The sequence below is a fragment of the Chaetodon auriga genome, chromosome 4 (genome assembly GCF_051107435.1).
Source record: "Chaetodon auriga isolate fChaAug3 chromosome 4, fChaAug3.hap1, whole genome shotgun sequence".
Taxonomy (NCBI): domain Eukaryota; kingdom Metazoa; phylum Chordata; class Actinopteri; order Chaetodontiformes; family Chaetodontidae; genus Chaetodon; species Chaetodon auriga.
Window position 1 is genome coordinate 8,822,362 of NC_135077.1, and position 19,499 is coordinate 8,841,860.

At 43.2% G+C, this 19,499-nt stretch overlaps 2 protein-coding genes across 3 annotated transcripts; both read right to left on the reverse strand.

Moving 5' to 3' along the window:
- Positions 1-1,695: 1,695 nt before the first annotated feature.
- rhoh (ras homolog family member H) lies at positions 1,696-4,603 on the reverse strand. Its single transcript, XM_076728494.1, has 2 exons — positions 4,400-4,603; positions 1,696-3,302 (listed from the first exon to the last, which is right to left on the reverse strand). The coding sequence occupies exon 2, from the start codon at positions 2,826-2,828 to the stop codon at positions 2,241-2,243; it is 588 nt and encodes a 195-aa protein (XP_076584609.1). The 5' UTR covers positions 2,829-3,302; positions 4,400-4,603; the 3' UTR covers positions 1,696-2,240.
- Positions 4,604-6,076: 1,473 nt separating this feature from the next.
- Positions 6,077-19,451, reverse strand: n4bp2 (NEDD4 binding protein 2). Of its 2 annotated transcripts, none has more exons than XM_076728490.1 (16): positions 19,065-19,451; positions 16,651-17,644; positions 15,035-15,159; positions 14,743-14,831; positions 14,485-14,561; positions 14,180-14,320; positions 11,106-13,825; positions 10,680-10,765; positions 9,959-10,004; positions 9,187-9,410; positions 8,950-9,074; positions 8,627-8,753; positions 8,212-8,388; positions 7,913-8,081; positions 7,425-7,548; positions 6,077-7,292 (listed from the first exon to the last, which is right to left on the reverse strand). In XM_076728490.1, the coding sequence occupies exons 1-16, from the start codon at positions 19,333-19,335 to the stop codon at positions 7,247-7,249; spliced, it is 5,541 nt and encodes a 1,846-aa protein (XP_076584605.1). In that variant the 5' UTR covers positions 19,336-19,451; the 3' UTR covers positions 6,077-7,246. The 2 variants fall into 2 exon arrangements, with proteins under 2 accessions (XP_076584605.1, XP_076584606.1); XM_076728491.1 differs by lacking the exon at positions 19,065-19,451 and adding an exon at positions 18,529-18,691.
- Positions 19,452-19,499: the final 48 nt, after the last annotated feature.

Here is a 19,499-nt window from a genome sequence, read left to right on the forward strand (position 1 = left end):
CGACTGAGAAAATGACAGGGTAACTTATAGTTGCTGTGAGTTTGCGCAAGTTTGACTACATAATGTATGTGTGTGAGTGTGTGTGTGTGTGTGTTGGGATGTGGTTAGCTGTTTTTCAGCGAATCCTTGACAAGCCTGTATTGTACCCCTCATCCTCAGCAGCTATGAACAACACATAAGGCAGAGAAAGAGCGGGAGATCGCGTGAGGGGGGAGGAACAGCTTTTCAGAGCTTTTCCTGGTTGTTGGCTGTTCCTGGTCGTCATTTTTTTTTCTGCGCTTTCGTTATCATTCAGCTGCAATAAATCTTTAACACAGACTAGTTTTCTCGTGCCATCCCCTCACATGCATATTCAAACCCTGAGCGCATACACACAGACTCCCATATGGCATCGTTATGGACATACAATATTTACTGTAGGTACTAGTACGTAAGAGTACATGTCATGTACATGCACAGGTCTGAAAACCCTCTAAGTAAGTTTGTGATTTTGGGATGAATAAATAAAAGTGACTTGACTTCACATAGATAGATATAAAGGTTTAAGGTCATATCTGTGATCTGGACTACAGCTTATGTCTCCATCTCTTATCTATTTTGTGTGTGTGTGTGTGTGTGTGTGTGTGTGTGTGTGTGTGTATGTGTGTGTGTGCTAGCTATGCGTCATTCTCATTGGCTGAGATGTTTCTCCCAATCTTTGTCTCTTTTTCATAGAGAAAATTCTATTTATTAAATCTACAACTATTATTTCTGTAATTTCACATTTTGCCACTCTGTTATATATTTAAGAATACTGTATTAGACACACGACACATAGGTCTCAAAGTACAATTCACAATTGGAAATATATGTTGTGAAAATGTATACATTATTGGCAAATGGCTAAATATCCCACAATATCCCTAAAATCTGTTTGAAAGTGACCATAATAATATGAGACAATACATACATACATAAAGTAGACAGGATGTTCATATGCAAAGTGTAAAAATTATACCTTTTACAGTATATGTACATATATGATTCTTATGGGGTATGCTTGACAAAGATGACATTAAGTAAGGCAGAAAATATTATATATAATATATTAAAAATCCAAGACAAACAAAGAGATAGAAAAGGGTACCAAGGGAAGATTATTGGGGAAAATGACTGGATATGTTCCAAACATTTGTAGATTATCAGATGATTTTCCCAGTTTTAGATATTATGTTCAGCCAGTCTTTCAGTTTTCCAGTCGGGAAAAAGCTGTACAGATATAAATAACATTACTGTCAATGCATTGAATCCTCAGTTTATTTTAAGGAAAATTTAATGAACAAAAAACAACAGAGATAGTTTGAAAGATACATAGGTAGGTATCAGGATGTCTTAATGTTTTTCTTAAATTTCCTAAAAGGATGTATGCAGTTAAATAAAACAAAAAATACAGCTCACAAAAAATAAGAATAGGCGCTCACGTACGACATATCGTTTAAATAAAATGCTAAGTGTCAAAAATGTCCCTTTACTTTATTGTAGAATTTTTTGGTAAATATTTGGATCTACCAATATAAAATAAACCTCTCAATTATTACCTTCATTCATTTTATTCATTAATTTCAATACAACTGATGTCTGAGTAACATTTCAAACAATACAAATACAAGCATGTTTGTCTACTCTTTGACCTACTGAGAGTTTATTCCTGGTCACGTCTGATAAAATGTCATCAGCTATTTGTGTTATTCAAGACACTTTTTTATTTTACGCTGCAATTCAGAAGTTCATTTGCTGATCCACCACAAGCTGCTTTGCGTCGATATTTAAGTTTTAAACGCTTTAATTTTAAAGTTAACAAAAGTTGACGATGGAGTATTTCTGAAACATATTTGCCCCATTTGAAATCCCTCAGTGTGATGTGCTGTCGGCCACTTAAAAAACTGATCATCAGAATCAAACATGAACTCTGCTCTTCACGTCTCACAAAAGTGAAACTTCCAGTCCCACACACTGTGATCATTTGCATAAGGGTCTATTGTAGTCATGACTAATCGATGTACTCTCAGTTTTAAATATGGTTTGAGTTCATGGTAGTCTTGGGCAAGCAGGACCCCTCGATAGTGAAAAGAACCCGATGTATATGAGAGACATACAAGTTTAGATTCTTGTACCTCTACCCCTCACTGAGTTTGAACAGCACGCCAAGACATCTTACTGAAAAGTCATCTCATGAAGGCCCACCAAGTCAAGGTCAAGGGTCAAAAGACCTTGCACTGGTTTATGCTGAACATCCGTCGTCTGGCCTGCTTCTTGGCCTGGTTGACGGCCATCCGCACTGCATACTCAAACACCTGTTGCACACCGCGGTTGCTTAAGGAGGAGCACTCTAGGTAGCCTTTGGCGTGGACTTCATGAGCCACTTGCCTCCCCTCCGCTGCTGAGATGCAGTTGCCCCGATACACCCCCACCTCTCGCAGATCTGTCTGGGTGGCCACAAGCAACACTGGCACCTTGGGCAAGTTCTCCCGAACCTCAGCGATCCACTTATGCTGGACGCTGGCCAGCGAGTTCGGGTTGGCCACGGAGTAGCAGATGAGGACAACGTCGGCCTGGTGGTAGGATCTCGGTCGGATCTGTCTAAAGTTGTCGTTGCCCGCCGTGTCCCACAACCCAAGGCTGATCTGAACCCCGTCCATGTACACTTCCACCCCTGTGTTCTCAAACACTGTGGGTTTGTATGAATCGGGGAAGGTCTCTGAGGTGAAGCGGACCAGCAGGGCCGTCTTGCCCACGGCACTGTCCCCGACCAGGACGCACTTCACCGACATCTCTGTCAGGCCGTTCATAGTTGCTTCTGACAGTCTCTCTCCTCTAGATGTTTGTGGTTTGGTGGAAAAAGTCTCAGGGGCAGTTTTTCTGGAACTCGTTGATCTGGAGGGGCGCAGGGTTCATGAGGTAGTCAAAGGTGGCGATCACTCTGTCTGCGCTGTACTTCTGTGTGCAGGTGGCACTTTTCATAGCAGGTGATTGGTAGCCCTGACTTGTGGTAACTCCATTCCAGGAGATTTCAGTGGTCATTCAGCTTCAGCAGTCTCTCTTTTCAGAGTCCTTAAGCGTCACTCATATGAAGTAAGTATGTGCAGTCAGCAGCTCTCCAGCAGTGAGCTTCATACACGCTTCACATAACGTCTCAGTTCTTGAGGCTCTCTAAGCTCGTCTCTCTTCTGCTTGGTCTCAGGTTCTGGTCCTTCTCTCTGACGATCTCGAGGCCCGTCATTCTGTCCAAACAGATCTCACTTCTTGGAGTTGAGGAGGATAATCTACTGATGAAGAGAGGATATGTTAGAAACATGACGTATCTGTAAGCAGTCTGTCGTCTTACTTTGAAAAGACTGAACAGTTAGACACTGAAATGCTTTAGTAAATTGCTCATTTAACCTTATTTCTAGGTTTCTACAGTTGACGGATTCTTCTCATACATGCAGGCTGTCGTGGATGATGACAGCAGCATCGTTGTTACTGCAGTATGTTTGCAAATGAGAAATATCTGCTTAAACAATATAGTAGTTAGCTGCTAGAGTACAGCAGATGACAACTTTTTTTTGACAGACATTGCATTTACAGAGAAAGGCTCAAGTATAGCATTAAATGTATAAGAACAGATTCAACACGGAAGTAAAGATTTGTGTGTTTGGGTGTGACCCAGAATTCACAGCTTGATCCTTAAGACTTCAACAGGGACTCATCCACAACATATCCATGTTTGCTGTGCTATTTCATATGTTATGGCCTGTCTGTCTCAAATTACTCTCATGTATCTCCCTCAAAACCATCCAGATTCTGCCACGAACGAACATCTGACAATGGATGAGCGCGTCTCTGTTATTGTTTGATCCAGTTTTGGATATAAATCTTGATGTTTTTTAATATGATCAACTAAATCTGCTGGCGGTTTCTGATGACCTCTCTGGTACATTTTCAATCGACAGTTGGATCGCTGTATTTTAGTACAAGAGTTAACAAGTCCCGACCTCAAAACCACCTGCCATGACACATACACACATAGTCATCAAGATGGAAAGACCTCCATCTCCATAACGTAGATGGGACACTTTAATCAGAGTTTTTTCCAGAATTCAACTTCTCGCATCTTACTTCATGTAGTTTACAAAAAGTTTGTCTTTTTGTCCCAATGAGTCAGTCAGAATACACTCTTAAGATCTCACTTGCTCTTCTTTAGTTTCTTCTTCTTGTCTAGCTTAAATGTTGACACAGGTTTAGTTTTTTGCCCACATCATGCAGTCTTATGACATTTCTAACTAGAATATATCACAATAGAACAGAATAGTAACCATGAGGATTTCAGCAACAGGTGTATGAAGACAAAGTAAACGAGGACAAAGAAACAGCGCATTACCTCTCTTGTCAGTTTTCTCAATCTTTAACGGGCGGATGCTGGCTGCCGCCTTTGAAGACTTCACGGTGCTGACAAAGAACAAAGCCTTTAAACTCCACAAATGGTTTGTTATTTATTCTAAATATAAAAAAACTGGATAGGCCTCCCCTCAAAGAGCTAAAGTCTGTATGAATTACAGACAGAAACAGACACAGAGGCGAGATATTTTGCCACCAGTTCTGTCTAACAGCGCAGAGGCTGGTTGAGTAGAGGAGGGAAGCGACAAAGTAGGAGAGAAAAGAAAAGTAAAATACATCCGCTTGTTAGTGTGTGGAGGTGTGACTGCTCGCCTCCCCCACAGCAGCTGTGCTTTAAAATACGGGTGGTTTTTTTCTGTTGTGGATTTGTACCATTTTGTTTGACACAGCTGGCCCAAAAAAAAAGTTTTAGAAAGATCTTGAGTTACAGCAGGCTGCAATTGTGACACAACGTGAGCATGTGATGCTCTGTACCCGTTATTGTACCATTTGTACAAAAAGCTACTGTATATTCTGAAATGGAAAACTGCACCGCTTTTACAAATCAAAGTCTGATCACAGGTTTTGGGGAGGACTACTGAATGTATTCTTTAAAAAGTTGTATGAAGTGTTTCGTGGCTTTGGAGGGAGCTGAGCGAAAGCTGCTAAATTGATGACGTCACTTTAGTCAGCGTAACTTGAGTTTGAGAACTAGAAGCCTGAAAATGAAAAAAAAAAAAAATCGGGGGGGGGGGGGGGGGGGGGGGAGAGTGCAGTTTGAAAGAAGCATTGAGCGGACCTCTCCACCCCCCTCCTCATCTCTGCTTGAGGCTAGCAGCTCCAGGTTACATTAGCCACTACTAGCATGACCTAATTAATAAAAAAAAAAAAAGAGGATATCTTTAGATCTGTTGCATTGTATTTAACATCATGAGTCCAAGTGTTTAGGAGTTTAGTGTTTAGCAATGCTGCATTGGGGCTCAGGAGGTCGTCTACTAATCAAATGGTTGAGCATTCGATCCCCGGCTCCTGCCTGTTAAAGTGTGCATAAAGTGCACAAATGTCAGGCTGTGCCATGATAACAATACACATTCTTGTGGTTTTGACATGTGCTCGAATTCAAGGGTTTATCCTCCACCACAGTCCTGGTACATCTAAATGACTGTCTTTCACAGGGTTTCCAAACCCCTTAAGTCCAATCATAAACTATGCTGATGGGATGTCCGACTTTTGTCCCAAAGTGAGATTGATTAAATTTGGCTTTATACAAAAACTGTCCACACGTACATGTTTGGCAGGTCAGGAAACAACAATAGTTGTCATTTGTAGAACATGATTTCTTCAAGTTGACATGGAAAAAGCATAATTGTAGATGGCATACATTATACTGTCCCTCTTTATCAGCATCATTACCACTTCAAAAGGCATAACATACATGATTTCACCCCCAAACTGGCACGTTTTGATATATAGACCAATATCAACTATCTAAGTCTGCTCATCACTGTTTTCTAATGGCTCGTTTTGACACAGCAGTGATGAGCTTATTTTTCCACTTTGATCAGTTCCAAACACTTCAGTTGTGTGTGTGAATAAACCTGCAGTTCATATGGTCAAAACATGAGAGATTGCTCCTCAGTAACTATCAAAGCTACATTCACACCAGAGAAAATCTGAAGTCTTAAACTGTAAACATATAGAATTTTATTCCACAATATTCTCTGCAAAACCATTTGAACACATTAATAAAAAAAAAATACAATTTTCTCTTTACAATTAATGTTTTCACATTATGTACAATCAGGAAAATGTCAAATGTTTGTTCCACCTCGGTTAAAAATATCACACATAGATAGAAAACTGAAGTGACTTTAAACCTACAAAACTAGTGTAGCAACCTGAGGAATACTACTGCTACAAAATTTGGCACAATGTGTTAAAAAAAAGCTAGCAGGAACAGGCTGGACACAATCAACTGGCCTTGTAAGAAAAGAAAACCTAACATTGTCAAATCTTTACCTGAGTTTGAATATCAACACATTAGCAGCTAAGCCTGGCTCGGCCTTAAGCCTACATGTAAATGAACACAGTTGCTGAGGCAGCTGCTAAGACAAAGGAGACTGACTGCTGCAGAGCTCAGAGTGGAGGGCGTTCGAACGATCCAACGACCTTGTGATCACCTGAACAGTTTCAAGTTTACCTGGTAGTGAAGGAGGCACTGTAACAACACAACCAAGAGGGAAAAAAAAGAAAGTCTCTTCCTTTTCATCATAACTTCTCAAAGGACAATCCCTGAAATGCAGAAGTAGTGTCACAAAAAATATTTAAGTTAAGAATGCCATATGACTTAAAATCATAGAGAGCATCCTCCAAGCTAACAACACGCAATCATGATTCCCTTCAGAGTTCACAAAATCCTTACATTTTGTCTCAGACCAGTCTCCAGATTAGTAAATGTTTGAAGGAACACCTGATGTAATGTGGAACCTTCAAAACGCAGGGACTGTTCCATACTCCTTAAAAGTCATAAAGCAAAACACCACACTATAAAACATTTTTAAATATAAAATGTACATACATTCTAGCTTTACAGATGCATAAAATACCTCAGTCATGTTTGGCACCAATGCAGTGACCTTCATCAACACAACAGAGAAACTATTCTTATTAAGATCTGAATTAAGATTAAGTATTGAACTCAAATTAACCAAAGAAAGGAAGACTGACAGATGGAAGAATCAGGGAGACAGATTGTACCATACTGTATGTACTGTATGTACTTCTGTGGTGTAGAAAGAGAGAGCGAGAGTTGTCCTCCAGAGCAGCTTGAATCCAACACAACAGGTTCTTCTCACTTCAAAGAAACTAACACGAGACCTGGCTTTGGCTCAGTGAACCTGAGAGATAGAGAGATAGGAGAAAAGGTGGGTGAGGATGCTGTATCTATGCTGTGCATAGGCTTTGCATTTGTTAGTGTGTGTGTGTGTGTGTGTGTGTGTGTGTGTGTGTGTGTGTGTGTGTGTATGGACCTGTAGTGTTTGTTGGTGAGGTAGTCTATAACGGCGGGGCGGATGCGGGCCACGCCCCCCTGGCTGTGGTTCCCTCTTCCTGTGATGACAGAGAGCTGAGGTCGACACAGACCCTGCTCACAGTCTACACAGAAAGAAGCCAAAGAAGAACAAAACACAAAACAGTTAACAGTAGAGCAAACCCACCCATGTTTGGGGTCCTAGAGACCTCTGAAACATTGTTTTATCAGCTTGATCTTTCGTGGCTTTTGCCATTTTTTAATGAGAAAACATGATCTTATTAACATGATTTTGCATTGATGACATTGATGATGTCGCAGAAGTCAGCTACAGAAAATCGTGCTTGCAACATTGATGTGGAGCTCCCGCTCTGAAACAGCATGATTTCAAAACCTCAGCAATAGCCAGCCATATTTCTATCAATATATCACACGATTCCATATGTTGTTACATCCCTAGTGTGTACAGCACAGTATATTGTCCATCACCTGTGGTTTTGTCCTGTAAAACTTGGGCAAGATGCTGCAGGGCCTCATCTACATGCAGCCCATGGAGGTCCAGGATGTTACTGGGCAGCAGCGATGAGTTGACCCTCTCAAAGATCTGAACTGCTGCACGGTGATTGGCCTCACGCATCCGCCTGCCATGGAGGTGTCCCTACGCAGGAGGTGATACAAATTCATTTACTGAGAATTCATTAATAAAAGACAAGCTGCACCTCCAAAACAAACAATAAAGCTAGATACTTCCCAGGGAAAGTATTGTAGTAAAACGTTCAGCTCCTCACCTGCTGTGCGTAAAATGAGGCCACTTCTTTGCGTCCTTGCTTGAAGGCCTCAGCAGCCTTGGAGAAGCTCTCAAGCTGTCGTCTCCTCTGCAGGCTGGCCTCAGCCCTGAAGTCCTCATACTCTGGGTCCTCTGTATCCTGGTAGTTGGGAACGATCAACTCTCGGGGCTTCTGCCTCTGAAAAATTAAATAGGGACAGAGTGATACAGCCTGATTAGCTAATTAAGGGTGGAAAAAGTCTTCAGTAACGTATGTTGTGATGCGGTCACTTGCAGATGCAGTTTGTAGACACTGAGGGATGTTTCCTTTTAAGCGTACAGATTATACATGAGTCTGCATAGTACATGTGTTACATATGCGGAACATTTGTTCTGTCCCGCTGTTTGTTTGTTTCTCTGCCTGTGTTTGTGAATACCTTCTCCCTCTCCCTGCTGGCCGCTCTGTGGTGGTCAGACGGTGGTGCCTCTGGGGCGACCACTGTCTTGACTGGCTCCTCGTCCAGTAGAGAGCGAAGGAACAGCTCTGTCTGGGTCAGGCTGTAACTGTAAACACATGCACAAGTGTATCAGGAGCATAGACTGTATAAACCATGGATGCAGACTCTGTGATGTCACCCACAGGTGACATAACTTTAACTATGCATAACTTTACAACTTAATGTAATTTAAATGTGTAAGTTAAATATCATGAACAGGGAAATTAGCTACAGAGACCAAAACTGGTTTTTGTGCCACTTACTTGTGGTCTCTGAAGATGTCCTGGAGGAAATGTCTGTCAATGTTGGGGAAGAGGGAGTACAGCTGATTCTCTTTCAACAGGGCTGCTCCGTCACGCCGGTCGAGGTCTGCACGACTTTGTCTGGTCTGAAAAAAGGAGAGTTTGAAAGGGGTTAAAACAAACCAAGATAATGTTATTCAAGATGTTTGCGTGACAGAAAATACTCCAGTCTGCAGGTGCAGCATGCGTTTGTGTTACCTTTTCCACATTCTTCTGCAAAGCCTGCTCCTCTTTTATAATATCTCTAAGGGAGATGTGTGGGCGGGACACATTCCAGTGATCCATGAACGGCATCTGATTCCAGGCCTCTGGTTGGTTGTCCAGCGACGCGTAGCCATCTGCACTGATCAGGAAAGGTGCCTGCTGTGTCCAGTCTTGTGGCCCAGCTTTGGCCGCCTGTGACTCACCCCAGTGTACTGAACCTACACATTCAAAGGGCAGCACTCAGTGTTTGTCAAACAAAAGGATTTTATGCCATATTCGCAGACTGGAGCTGCCCCGGTGAGCAAGCGGAGCTGCGATTTGAGGTAAGGCAGCAGATGCAGCTGAAGTTGCAATAAAGATCACAATTTTATGATTAATCAACTGTTGGTTTAGAATTTGAATGTTGTTATGAATGAAGCTTCAAACTACTCGATACAGTCCATCTTGGAGACCCAGTAACGTTTAGGCTTTTGAATTCAGGGCAAAATAACCAAACAAACACACGGATGAAACAGATTCAGGTTTAAACAACTGAGAAAACAAACCATGCACAAACAATGCTTGAGTTTATATGCATGTTTATATCTGTGTATACTGCACGTGTGTGTGCTTGTGTATAAGTGTGTATTTAACACGAGACTGATCATGTACTCAGCATATGTGTGCTGCTGTTATTATTCCATGATGCTCCATGCATCTTAAGTTTGTGTCTAAGTGTGTGTGTGTGTGTGTGTGTGTGTGTGTGTGTGTGTGTGTGTGAACTTACTTTCCTGAAGCAAATGAAAGGAAAGGGTTGCTTGTCTCTGCTTTTCCTGTAAAACAGCATTCACAGTCAAATTAGCGAATGGAGAGTGACTCAGAAAAAGGTAGATTTACAATTGCATGGATAGAACTGATGCCAATAAAATACCACTGCCAGATATTAAACCTGCAATAACTGATTGTTTTTGGCCACTTGGGGGCAGCAGCACATGAACACAACATTGACACATGATCATCTTTTTAAGTTGATCAACTGATTAGCAAACAGTTGCTTATTTACACATCCAGCAGTTATGGAGCAACATTCATATGGATTTTCTGGCCACTTGATGAATGTAAGTCGAATATTCAATCTCTTTCAGCTCTCTTTTTGGTCTCTACCAACTGCTGAGAGAAATATCTGGCACTTTAGTTGATGCCACACAGATTCACCATCTCGTTGCTAACTGTGTCTTTCTGCAGTTTGGTACTGAGCAGGTAGTGCACAGTGAGTTTTTAGAGCTTTTTCACTGAAAGCAATCTGAAAATCATGCAATGAGAGTGATGACAGTGAACCACAACAGTGGAGGTGTGGACCAGACAGCTGAACAATGAGCTGAAACTCAGTGAGCTGCACATTCAGGTAATAATTCTCCATAGTTTCATCACTGTAAGTGACCCCTTTCACATCATCACTTGATAAGTTGTTACTATAAAATATCGATTATAGCTGCTAAGGAGCTCACCTGAATGGTTTCCTTCCACTTCTGATGGAGCAGTTTCGCCAGGCTCAGGTCCATCTGCACTGCACAGTCATCAGCGAAGCATGCACCTAAATATTGTGGACCAGAGAGGACAGATGCCTTTAAGTATTAACATTTTTATTGGTTCAGCAGTTCATGAATGAAAACGAAAGGCCTCAGGATGTTTCAAACGAAGTGCTTATCATAGTATAAAAACTCCTTTCAGATGGCAGAATCTCGAGCACCGCGTTGCAACATTCTTTGTAATTTTACGAAACGGACAATCTAACAATCCCATTCAATGGACAACACGTCACACAACCTAGTCAACCTGAAGCATACTGAAGCCTTAAGCCTGCACTGTCATTTGAGCTCTGAATTTAGCAGTTAAAAAGGGTATTTTCAGTGTGGCACTGGTGTGTTGGTTACCTGGGTCTACTCCAACAGGACCGAACAGCTCTGTTAGCTGTAGTGCCACCTCAGTGGGTAGTTTCAGCTCCACACTTTGAATGTCCAGGTGTCGATTCCTTCTCTCGTCCATGTGCCTCCTTTTCATCCTCTCCTCCTCCTTCTGTCTTTCCTCTCTCTCCAACTCATCTAGCAGCCGCTTGACCTCATCCAGGTCGACAATGTCTTCCGCAATTTCAACTCCTGACTCTTCAATTATTACTCCATCATCAAAGCTTCCACCCCAAGCGCCGCCTTCTAGGTCCGCTTCTGATGCCAGTTCAGTGTCGCCACACTTTTTTCCCTCATTCACTACTTGAGGAAGACAAAGTTCTGGTTGAGGAGGTTTTTCTAAGTGTGAGGCTTTATCCGGATGATGTCTGTTTCTAATTGAAACAGCTGCACCTTCAAAATTTTGTTCATCTGCATTACTGGGGCTCTCATCTGATTCGCCAACAGTCCCAAAGTTTGACTGCTGAGGCTCCTCCTCAAACCCAGTTGGCCAGTCTTCAGGGTGATGCTCATCTAACACATTCAGACATAACCTGGTTTCTACAGCTTTGGCTAAAGCTCCACACAGAGTGGATGCATTCTGGTCCTCCTCCTCTTTCTCGCCATCTTCATGTCTGAAGAACCTCTCTCCAGAGTCTAACAGCAGGTTGGTGGTCCATTCTAGGTCCTGATGGCATTTGTCATACAGATCCTCCAACGTATCAAAACTCACCAGTTTAAAATGGCGACTGAGAATACCCAGGCTCTCAAGGCGGTCTTGAGCTGCGCCGACCTCATTCTCTTCCACCTGTGTGCCTTTCTCATGCAACACGCGGTAGGGTACCTCTCTGTGGCTGGAGGGGTGAACTGCAACCCCTGCAGAAACGGCCGAGGAGAGCTCCGGCACAAAGCGAGAAGAGTCGCCACACAGGACTGCGATGTAACTAGGCTTACCGTACTCAGTGACGGCTGCTTCATCAGGTCTGTCTCGACGATTCAGACGCCAAAGGAAGGCAAAGTCTTGTGGTTCTGTTTGGGTGGGGCAGCATTCCAAAGGAAGTGGGGAAGGAGGCAGATGTATCTCAGATTTGGACTCAGTGAACGGGTCAAAATTTGGTTCAAGGCGAAGGTTGGTGTTGCAGTTAGGACTGAGGTTAAGTTCAACATCTGTGCTAATGCTATTCTGACTACTGTTTATGTTTTGGGCAGTGGTATTGGGACATGATTCGAGAGTATTCAGTGAAGCAGCAGGACAGTTTTGGGTAAAGGTGAGGGCTAGTTTGCACTGTTTGCCTGATCTACGACCCTGACGGTGCTTTCTCTCCTGACTTCCTCCGCTGAAAGCACCACTTTCTGCTTCCATAGAGCCCTCACACACAGGACTCTGACACATCTCACTAACATGACTGCCATCAGGCCCAACTCTAGTCTCTCTGACATTCTCTGTGCAGTCATTCGTGCCCACATCAGCAGGACCAGTACCAGGCTCTCCTTCAATGTCACAGCTTCCCACTGCATCATGGCATACATTTGCCTCGACAGTTATGGAGATAACTGGTGAATCAGCAGTAGGAGCTGAGAGGGGAACTGTTGGGTTGGCTGATTTCAGATCCACAGATTCTGTTTCTCTGCCAATCTCTAACATTATATCATCCTCTCTTGTGCTACAACTTGCTTCATTTTCAGGCTTAAGTGCCTCCAGATGATCAATTCTCCATTCTCTTACCTTACAAGAGTCAGCTGCCTTCCAGTCTAACACACAGTCAGGTAATTCACCTCTGCTGCTGTTCATCCTGTTCATGTTTACTTCTCTCTCCTCACCGTTAGATCTACTGCCGTGGGATTCCTCAAACCTGCCACCAGCTTCCTCGTCTTTGTCCAATTCCCCTCCAGAGCTTGGGGAAAGGGAGGATGAACAGGAGGAGCCGGTCTGAACGACAGCTACACCAGTCTGAATGAGGTCAAGAAGCTTCTGAAACTCTGTTACATTGCGCCCGGACTGTATTTTTGTTTTATTTTCGTTAGCTTCTCCAGACACATCTTCATCTTCCTTCCCATTTCCTTCTTTATGTCTTTTTCTACTCCTCACCTGTCGCTGCTCCAGGGACCCTTCAGAGGGCCAATCTCCAACAAAATCCAACATCTTAGGTATTCCCTTGTCTCCTCTATCCCTCACCGTGTCTTCTGCTTCCTCTTCCTTTGTCTTTTCTTTCTCGTTTGCTGCGATGTCTGATTGGTTAGTATCTTTCACCAGATCTGCAGGCTCCAGCTTGTCAAAACCAGACCTCCTGCTTGGCCTTTCTCTCCTCACTCTTTGTCCAATAGCCTCAGAGAAAGCCACAGGTAGCTCATTTGCACGATGTTCCTCGTTCATCACAGATTCCACAATACAGTCAGGGATGGTCTGATCCCCAATGATTGACTGATTCAGCTTTAACTGGGCGTCCAACTCAGAATCTAATTCCCCCAAATCCATGTCATTGTCCCAGACAGACATTTCACAGTTTTTCGTGAGTCTTCCAGCAGGCTGAAAATTGAGGGACTCCGTAGATTTGTGGGCATCATCCTCCTGAATTCCCACCTCACTAGAACGACCAATAGATGACACATCAGGGAGGGAGGAAAACAGCTGAGGGCGGGATTTCTTGCATTCCTCAGTCAATCCAGGCTGCCCTACAAGGTCAGGACAAGGTGCTTCAGAAGACACTGTCCTAGAGACAACGAGAAACATACTATTAACATATATGATGGGTGCACAATAGCAACATTAACCTGATTTAGCCTAATGATTTGGATGATTCATGTTCTGTATAGATTACTTTATTGTAACTACAATGGGGCATTTCTTTTAATACTACATAATACTAAACCTTGTGAAAATGTTACCTTTGATGTTTACAAAACTATTTGCCATCTGCTGTTTGAATTAAGCGTGGTTCAAGTAAGCATGTGGTCCACATGGAACATAATTTGATGTTTTTTTCAGTTATGTGTGTCAAAACCGGGTCTTCTTTACCCAAATGAAATGTGACAGAGGCGAGTTAAAGCAAATCAGCAGCACTCACTGTGAACTTGTGTTCTCCAGAAGGAGGCGCTGCTTAAACTCAGGCATCTGTGAACCCATGATGGACTGGACAGTGACGAAACGCTCATACCCACTGAGCATGCGGCGGATTGTTTCTATTTGCACGTTGTGTGTGGTCCGTCTATATGTGCATACAGACACACAAAAAACAAACAGATACAAGACACAAAACTGGAATATAAGAAATTGTCTCCAACAGCATTTTGCTCTTTATGTGCATAAAATGATGAAGCTGATATTCTACATTAAACACAGAAGCTACAGTAATTCCTCTTTCTCTCTCACCTCTGCAGCTCTCTGGGCTTGTTCTTCCACCAAGTGTCCGGCTCTCGGAACAGCACCTTGTATCCATGTTTCAGCGCCTAGGACAGATAGCAGACCCATCAGGGCTCAAGCCTGACCCAATTACATCGTCATGCATTAGATGTTATTTAAGTGGGGTTTCATGAACCTCTTCTTCAGGGGGATTAGTGCTACAGCAGAATGAGTCGGCCAATTGAGATCTGTCACCATGCTTTATGTACTGCAGGCAAGCTGACTGACCTGAACCACGTAAGGTCTCATCTCCCAGCCCTGCATGTTGGTGTTGTCAATGATGATGGGGTTAGCGCCCCTTTCAAAAGCCTCCTTGGCTATTGAATGAAGTTGGCACAAGAGAGAAACAACAAAAGAAACAAACAATGTCTTTTTAATGCAACTGGGGTAAAATAAAAACAAAACACTTAAGAGGGAAACAATGGCAATCAATTACATAGATAAAAAAAGAAGCTTCAAGTCACAAAGGAATTTTACTACTGTTCCATCACTTCTTATCAAAACTATGTGTGTTGTTTACCCCGTTTATGGTTCCACGCGTGGGCCTCCCCCAGAGCAGTGGGGTCAAACTGATAGTCTCCGTGAAGGGTAAAATAGTCATCAGTGGACAGTTTAACTCCACCTGGGTTGTGTTCGACCAAAGCTCTGCAGACACACATACAAAGTTTCATCACTTCAGAGGACATTACACTGACTTACATTCATTTCTTGGAGACTTACCAAAACCATAACTATGACTACTTGCCTAATATCAAATTTAACCAAAATGTAACCTTAATCCAAGTCCAAACTCTAAAAATTAAAGACTTACATTATGGGGATTTGCTTTTTGTCCCCATAAGGAAGGTGAGTCCCCACAATGTGACTGTGTAAACAGATTTACCGTATATGCCCACAACATGAATAACACACACACACACACACACACACACACACACTCACACCTTCCAAGTGATGTAACACAGGCTGTGATATGCTGCAGTAAAAGTCCATGAGTCCTGGGCGTCAGTGGCTGTTAAAGGTTTTGTGGTTAATAATCTCACTGATGACACATCTGATCTGTTTTACATTTAGATAATGTGATCTTGTCAGGTAGTTTAGCTAATCATTGCCCTGATTAGCTTCTACTGAGGTTTTCAAATGCAGCTTTGAATGTCTTTGAATGATCACCGTTAAAAATAAAGTGGTTCACTGGATTAAATGAAATAAAAAGCATTTATTTCATCAACTATCTCTAATGAGTAAAACTTTCAGTTTCGCCAAAATAGATACATGTAGGCACAAGGATAATCCAATAAATATGTAAAATAATGATGAGAGAATAACTGCACCCTTGGTACAGCCCTCGTTGCTATTCATTTTGATTGAAACAAAGTGAACAACTAATTATTTTCATGCTGTAACAGCCAAAGCGAACATGCTGGAGACAAAAAAAAAATTCTTGCATCACAGTAATTTCAAATTGGAAATTGTTTACCAGTGTTTAACATTACTCAATCTGTGCAACATCTTTCCTCAAATATGTCTTTTTCTCCTCATTTATGCCTTTTTTTTTTATTATCCAGATGCTTTTTACGCAAGCAAGCTGGCAAACACAAAGTCAAAGGGGCACATACACACCCACCTAAAGGCACAGAGTAACAGTAAAAACCTGAAAACCACAATATGTTAGAAGAGACAAAGAAAATCAAGGAAAAGCCAAAAGAAAATAACATGGTGTTAAGACGCTTTTCAAACAGGTGCACTCATTCAGCATCTCTCAGACTTTCCAGTTTCAGAGCTATGTCACCAACGACCAAAGCATTACCAGCTTTAGTTTTCAGCCTTGATCTTGGCACAGCCTTAAGCCTCCGGACCTGAGGCCCCTCACAGAGGTAAGAGGTTCCTGACCGCACAAACCTTCAAAATGACTCCCAAAGGTTGAAGCCAACAAAACAAGAATGAACAACCTTGTTATGAAGCGTGTCTGGGAATTCTTGGCTTGGTAAAAACAAAACATTTGCAAGCTAAATGAATACTTTCATATTCTGCCACTGTTGGCAAGTTGACAGCTGGGATGCAAAACTGCATTTCAGAATAGTATTTGATACTAGAGACAATAGTGTATTGCAATTTAGAGTATCCCAACATTCTTACCTCGCCAAGGTTGACTTGCCAGATCCTGGAGCACCACGTAGCAGCACAAGGACTTTCCCTTCCAGACGGAGCCTGCTGTACTGCGCAGGTGGTTGCGGGGCAGGCAGGGTCCAGGACTTTGGAATAGTTGCAGAAGGTTTGAGAGGTGCTTGACTGACGGGGCCCTGACCCAGCCAGGGAGAAGCTTGCCTGGGTTGGCTGGGCCAGCTGGACGGCATTTGAGCCACAGGGGTAATGAATGCTGGCCTCTGGTTTCCCTGGATACAGGGAGAAAACTCTGGTGCATCCAGGTTCCAGTGTGATGGCATGAAGGCAAGCGGCTCCTGATTCGACATATTCACCTTAGATCGTGCCCCTCCAACTATCGCTTCAGAGGGGACAACTCCAGCCTTGTCTGAAAGAGTGTGTGATGGGTACTGCTTTTTATACACCTGGAAAGCTGAGGGACGTCCTGAAGCTGCCAGATCCAAAGGAGGTTTTGGCTTGTCTGCAGGTGTCTCTGCCATCAGATGTGTGAAATCCACCACAGACTGCTGCTCCTCAGCGGTGTCCTTGTCCCAGGCGCCAAGCTGGTTGAGTGAAGGGGAAGCTCCACAAAAACGGTCAACCGGGCCACCAGAGGGCCCTCTAGATCCAGGCTGCAGGCTGGACTGAAGCAGCTCCGGGAGGGTCTGCTGTGGGAATGGAGGTGGAGGGAAAGAGGACAAATATTGGCTGCTGTGGCGCTCTTCCTTAATGTCTTGTTGTGTGGTTAGTGTCTCTAGCTCCTGATCGACTAGCAGGTCCAGCTCTTCTGTCAGGAGTTTGGCGGAGGGAGGAGAGGAGGGCAGCCGGGGTGGTCTGGGGGAGTCTGGGTCTGGTCTCGGTTCAGAAAAGTGGTGTGGGCTGAGCAGGGCTGCAGCCGTGCGCTCAAAGCCTGAAACAGGAGAAGGTACAGGGGCTGCTCCTTCGGCGGCCACAGACAGCTCCAACAGAGAGTCCATCGCATTTTCAACTAGGACACAAAGGAAGAAAACATAAACACCAAGAAAAGAGAAGAGTGAGTCAGTCAAGTGTACTACATTCATCTTTACAACCCATAATTCAATGTTTCAATACTGGATTGTCAGGAATTTGTGTTGATAAACTCAGACAGAACAATGTAAATAAGTGGTAAAAACATAAATGCATTAACAATAAGAATAAACAAAATAAGCCACACCACAGCAAAGCCAACAATGATGAATACCATTACATCAAAATCTAAAACTCTAAGGGGACAAGTGGTGATAGGAAAGATGTGAGTGTCCTCTAGATAAGTGCTGCTACAGAACCTGGCTGTCCTGCTCCTAATTAGGGTCGCAACTAATGACTGTTTTCATTGTTGATTAATCTGACAATTATTTTCTCAGTAAACTAATTAATTGTTTGGTACAGAAAATGGTGAAAGGCGTCAATCAGTGTTTCCCATATCCAAAGATGGCATCCTCAAATGTCTTATTTTGTCCACAACCCAAAGACATTTAGTTTACTGTAACAGAGGAGCAATGAAACCAGAAAACATTCACATTTAAGAAGCTGGAATCAGATGTTTTACTTTTTTTCCTAGAAAAAAAGACTCAAACTGATAAATTGATAATAAAAATAGTTAGCCATTTAAAATCAACTAATTAGTGCAGCTCTACTTCTAATGCTTTTAAGTTTTTCAAATAGCAGAAATGTTTAAGTTATTTGCGTTATGGGAATTATTCTGTTACAACTCAAAATTGTGCTCTTTACACGGTAAATGTGACAGTGAAGATTGGTGCAGTGCAAGTGTCTTATGTCAAGAGGTAGATTCTGGAGGGTGTAATTTCATGAACTCCAGCCTGTTCAGGCAGGAATCTGAAGTCATCTCACCTTGGATTTGTGACTGGGACTGAACATCTTTTCTATTGCCCCCCGGATCCGGACCAGCCTTTTACTCTTACATCAGGCAGCAATGTGGACAATAAAGCAGTGTTTGGTCTTGTTTGTCATTTGTTTTCATTGTGCTTTACTGACTTGGGATTCACTTGGTGACCCTTCCTGGTGCTCAGTAAGTAGACTTAAAGTCACTGTGTCGCAACGCACAAGCAGCATTTGTCATCCGTGTCTGTTGGGGAATGACACACAGCCAATGTAGTTTATCTAAACAGGTACAACAGGTGGGAGAGGATGCGTGGGTTGGTGAACCAAAAAATACACGACGTTTCAACTTACTGCTGATACTGTCACGAGTATTCATGAGACCTCCACTGTATAGTCACCTCATGTAGTAAAAACGCTCCAACACTGTCAGAAATACCCTGCTAACAAGCTACCCAGCTAACTGGTTAGCAAAGTTACACCACATAACATTCCCGGGAGTCATACAGCAGGCTGCACGGCTCGACTTCCGTGTTGACGTTAACTACCTTTAAAATCACACTCGGACAGCACGATGTAGATCACTTCGGGGTCCAGGTGGGAGAACATCTCCTGCATGCTCTTCACGATTTTCTCCTGGACGGAGTTGGGCAGCGAGGTGCTGGACGGAACGTTGTTCGCCATTGCACCGTCAAATCCCTGAGGTAGTCGGTAACTCCCCCCCTCTGGCGGCCCGCTGGGGACTCTGGCCGGGCTCTGGCCGTTTTTCTTCCTCCGCGGCATTCCGTGGACGACGTGTAGCCCGCCGGTTGCTCTCATTAGCGGCCACACGGAGCTAACTGCGTAGCTGCGGGGCTACGAAAGGGTGGTCCACGGCTGATGACATGCTAGCGTCGGGTAGACTAACCAAAGTGTAACAACTCAAGGTTATGATATCTAACAGCACTCCAAGCGGTGGAGATACACCAGAAAATATGTACTGA

Coding starts and splice junctions, on each gene's coding strand:
- rhoh (XM_076728494.1), bottom strand. CDS start 2,828: ATGAACGGCCTGACAGAGATGTCGGTGAAGTGCGTCCTGGTCGGGGAC.
- n4bp2 (XM_076728490.1), bottom strand. CDS start 19,335: ATGAGAGCAACCGGCGGGCTACACGTCGTCCACGGAATGCCGCGGAGG. Junction 14,562..14,742: donor TGAGACCTTACGTGGTTCAG/GTCAGTCAGCTT, acceptor TATCTGTCCTAG/GCGCTGAAACATGGATACAA. Junction 10,005..10,679: donor AGTGGAAGGAAACCATTCAG/GTGAGCTCCTTA, acceptor GCTGTTTTACAG/GAAAAGCAGAGACAAGCAAC.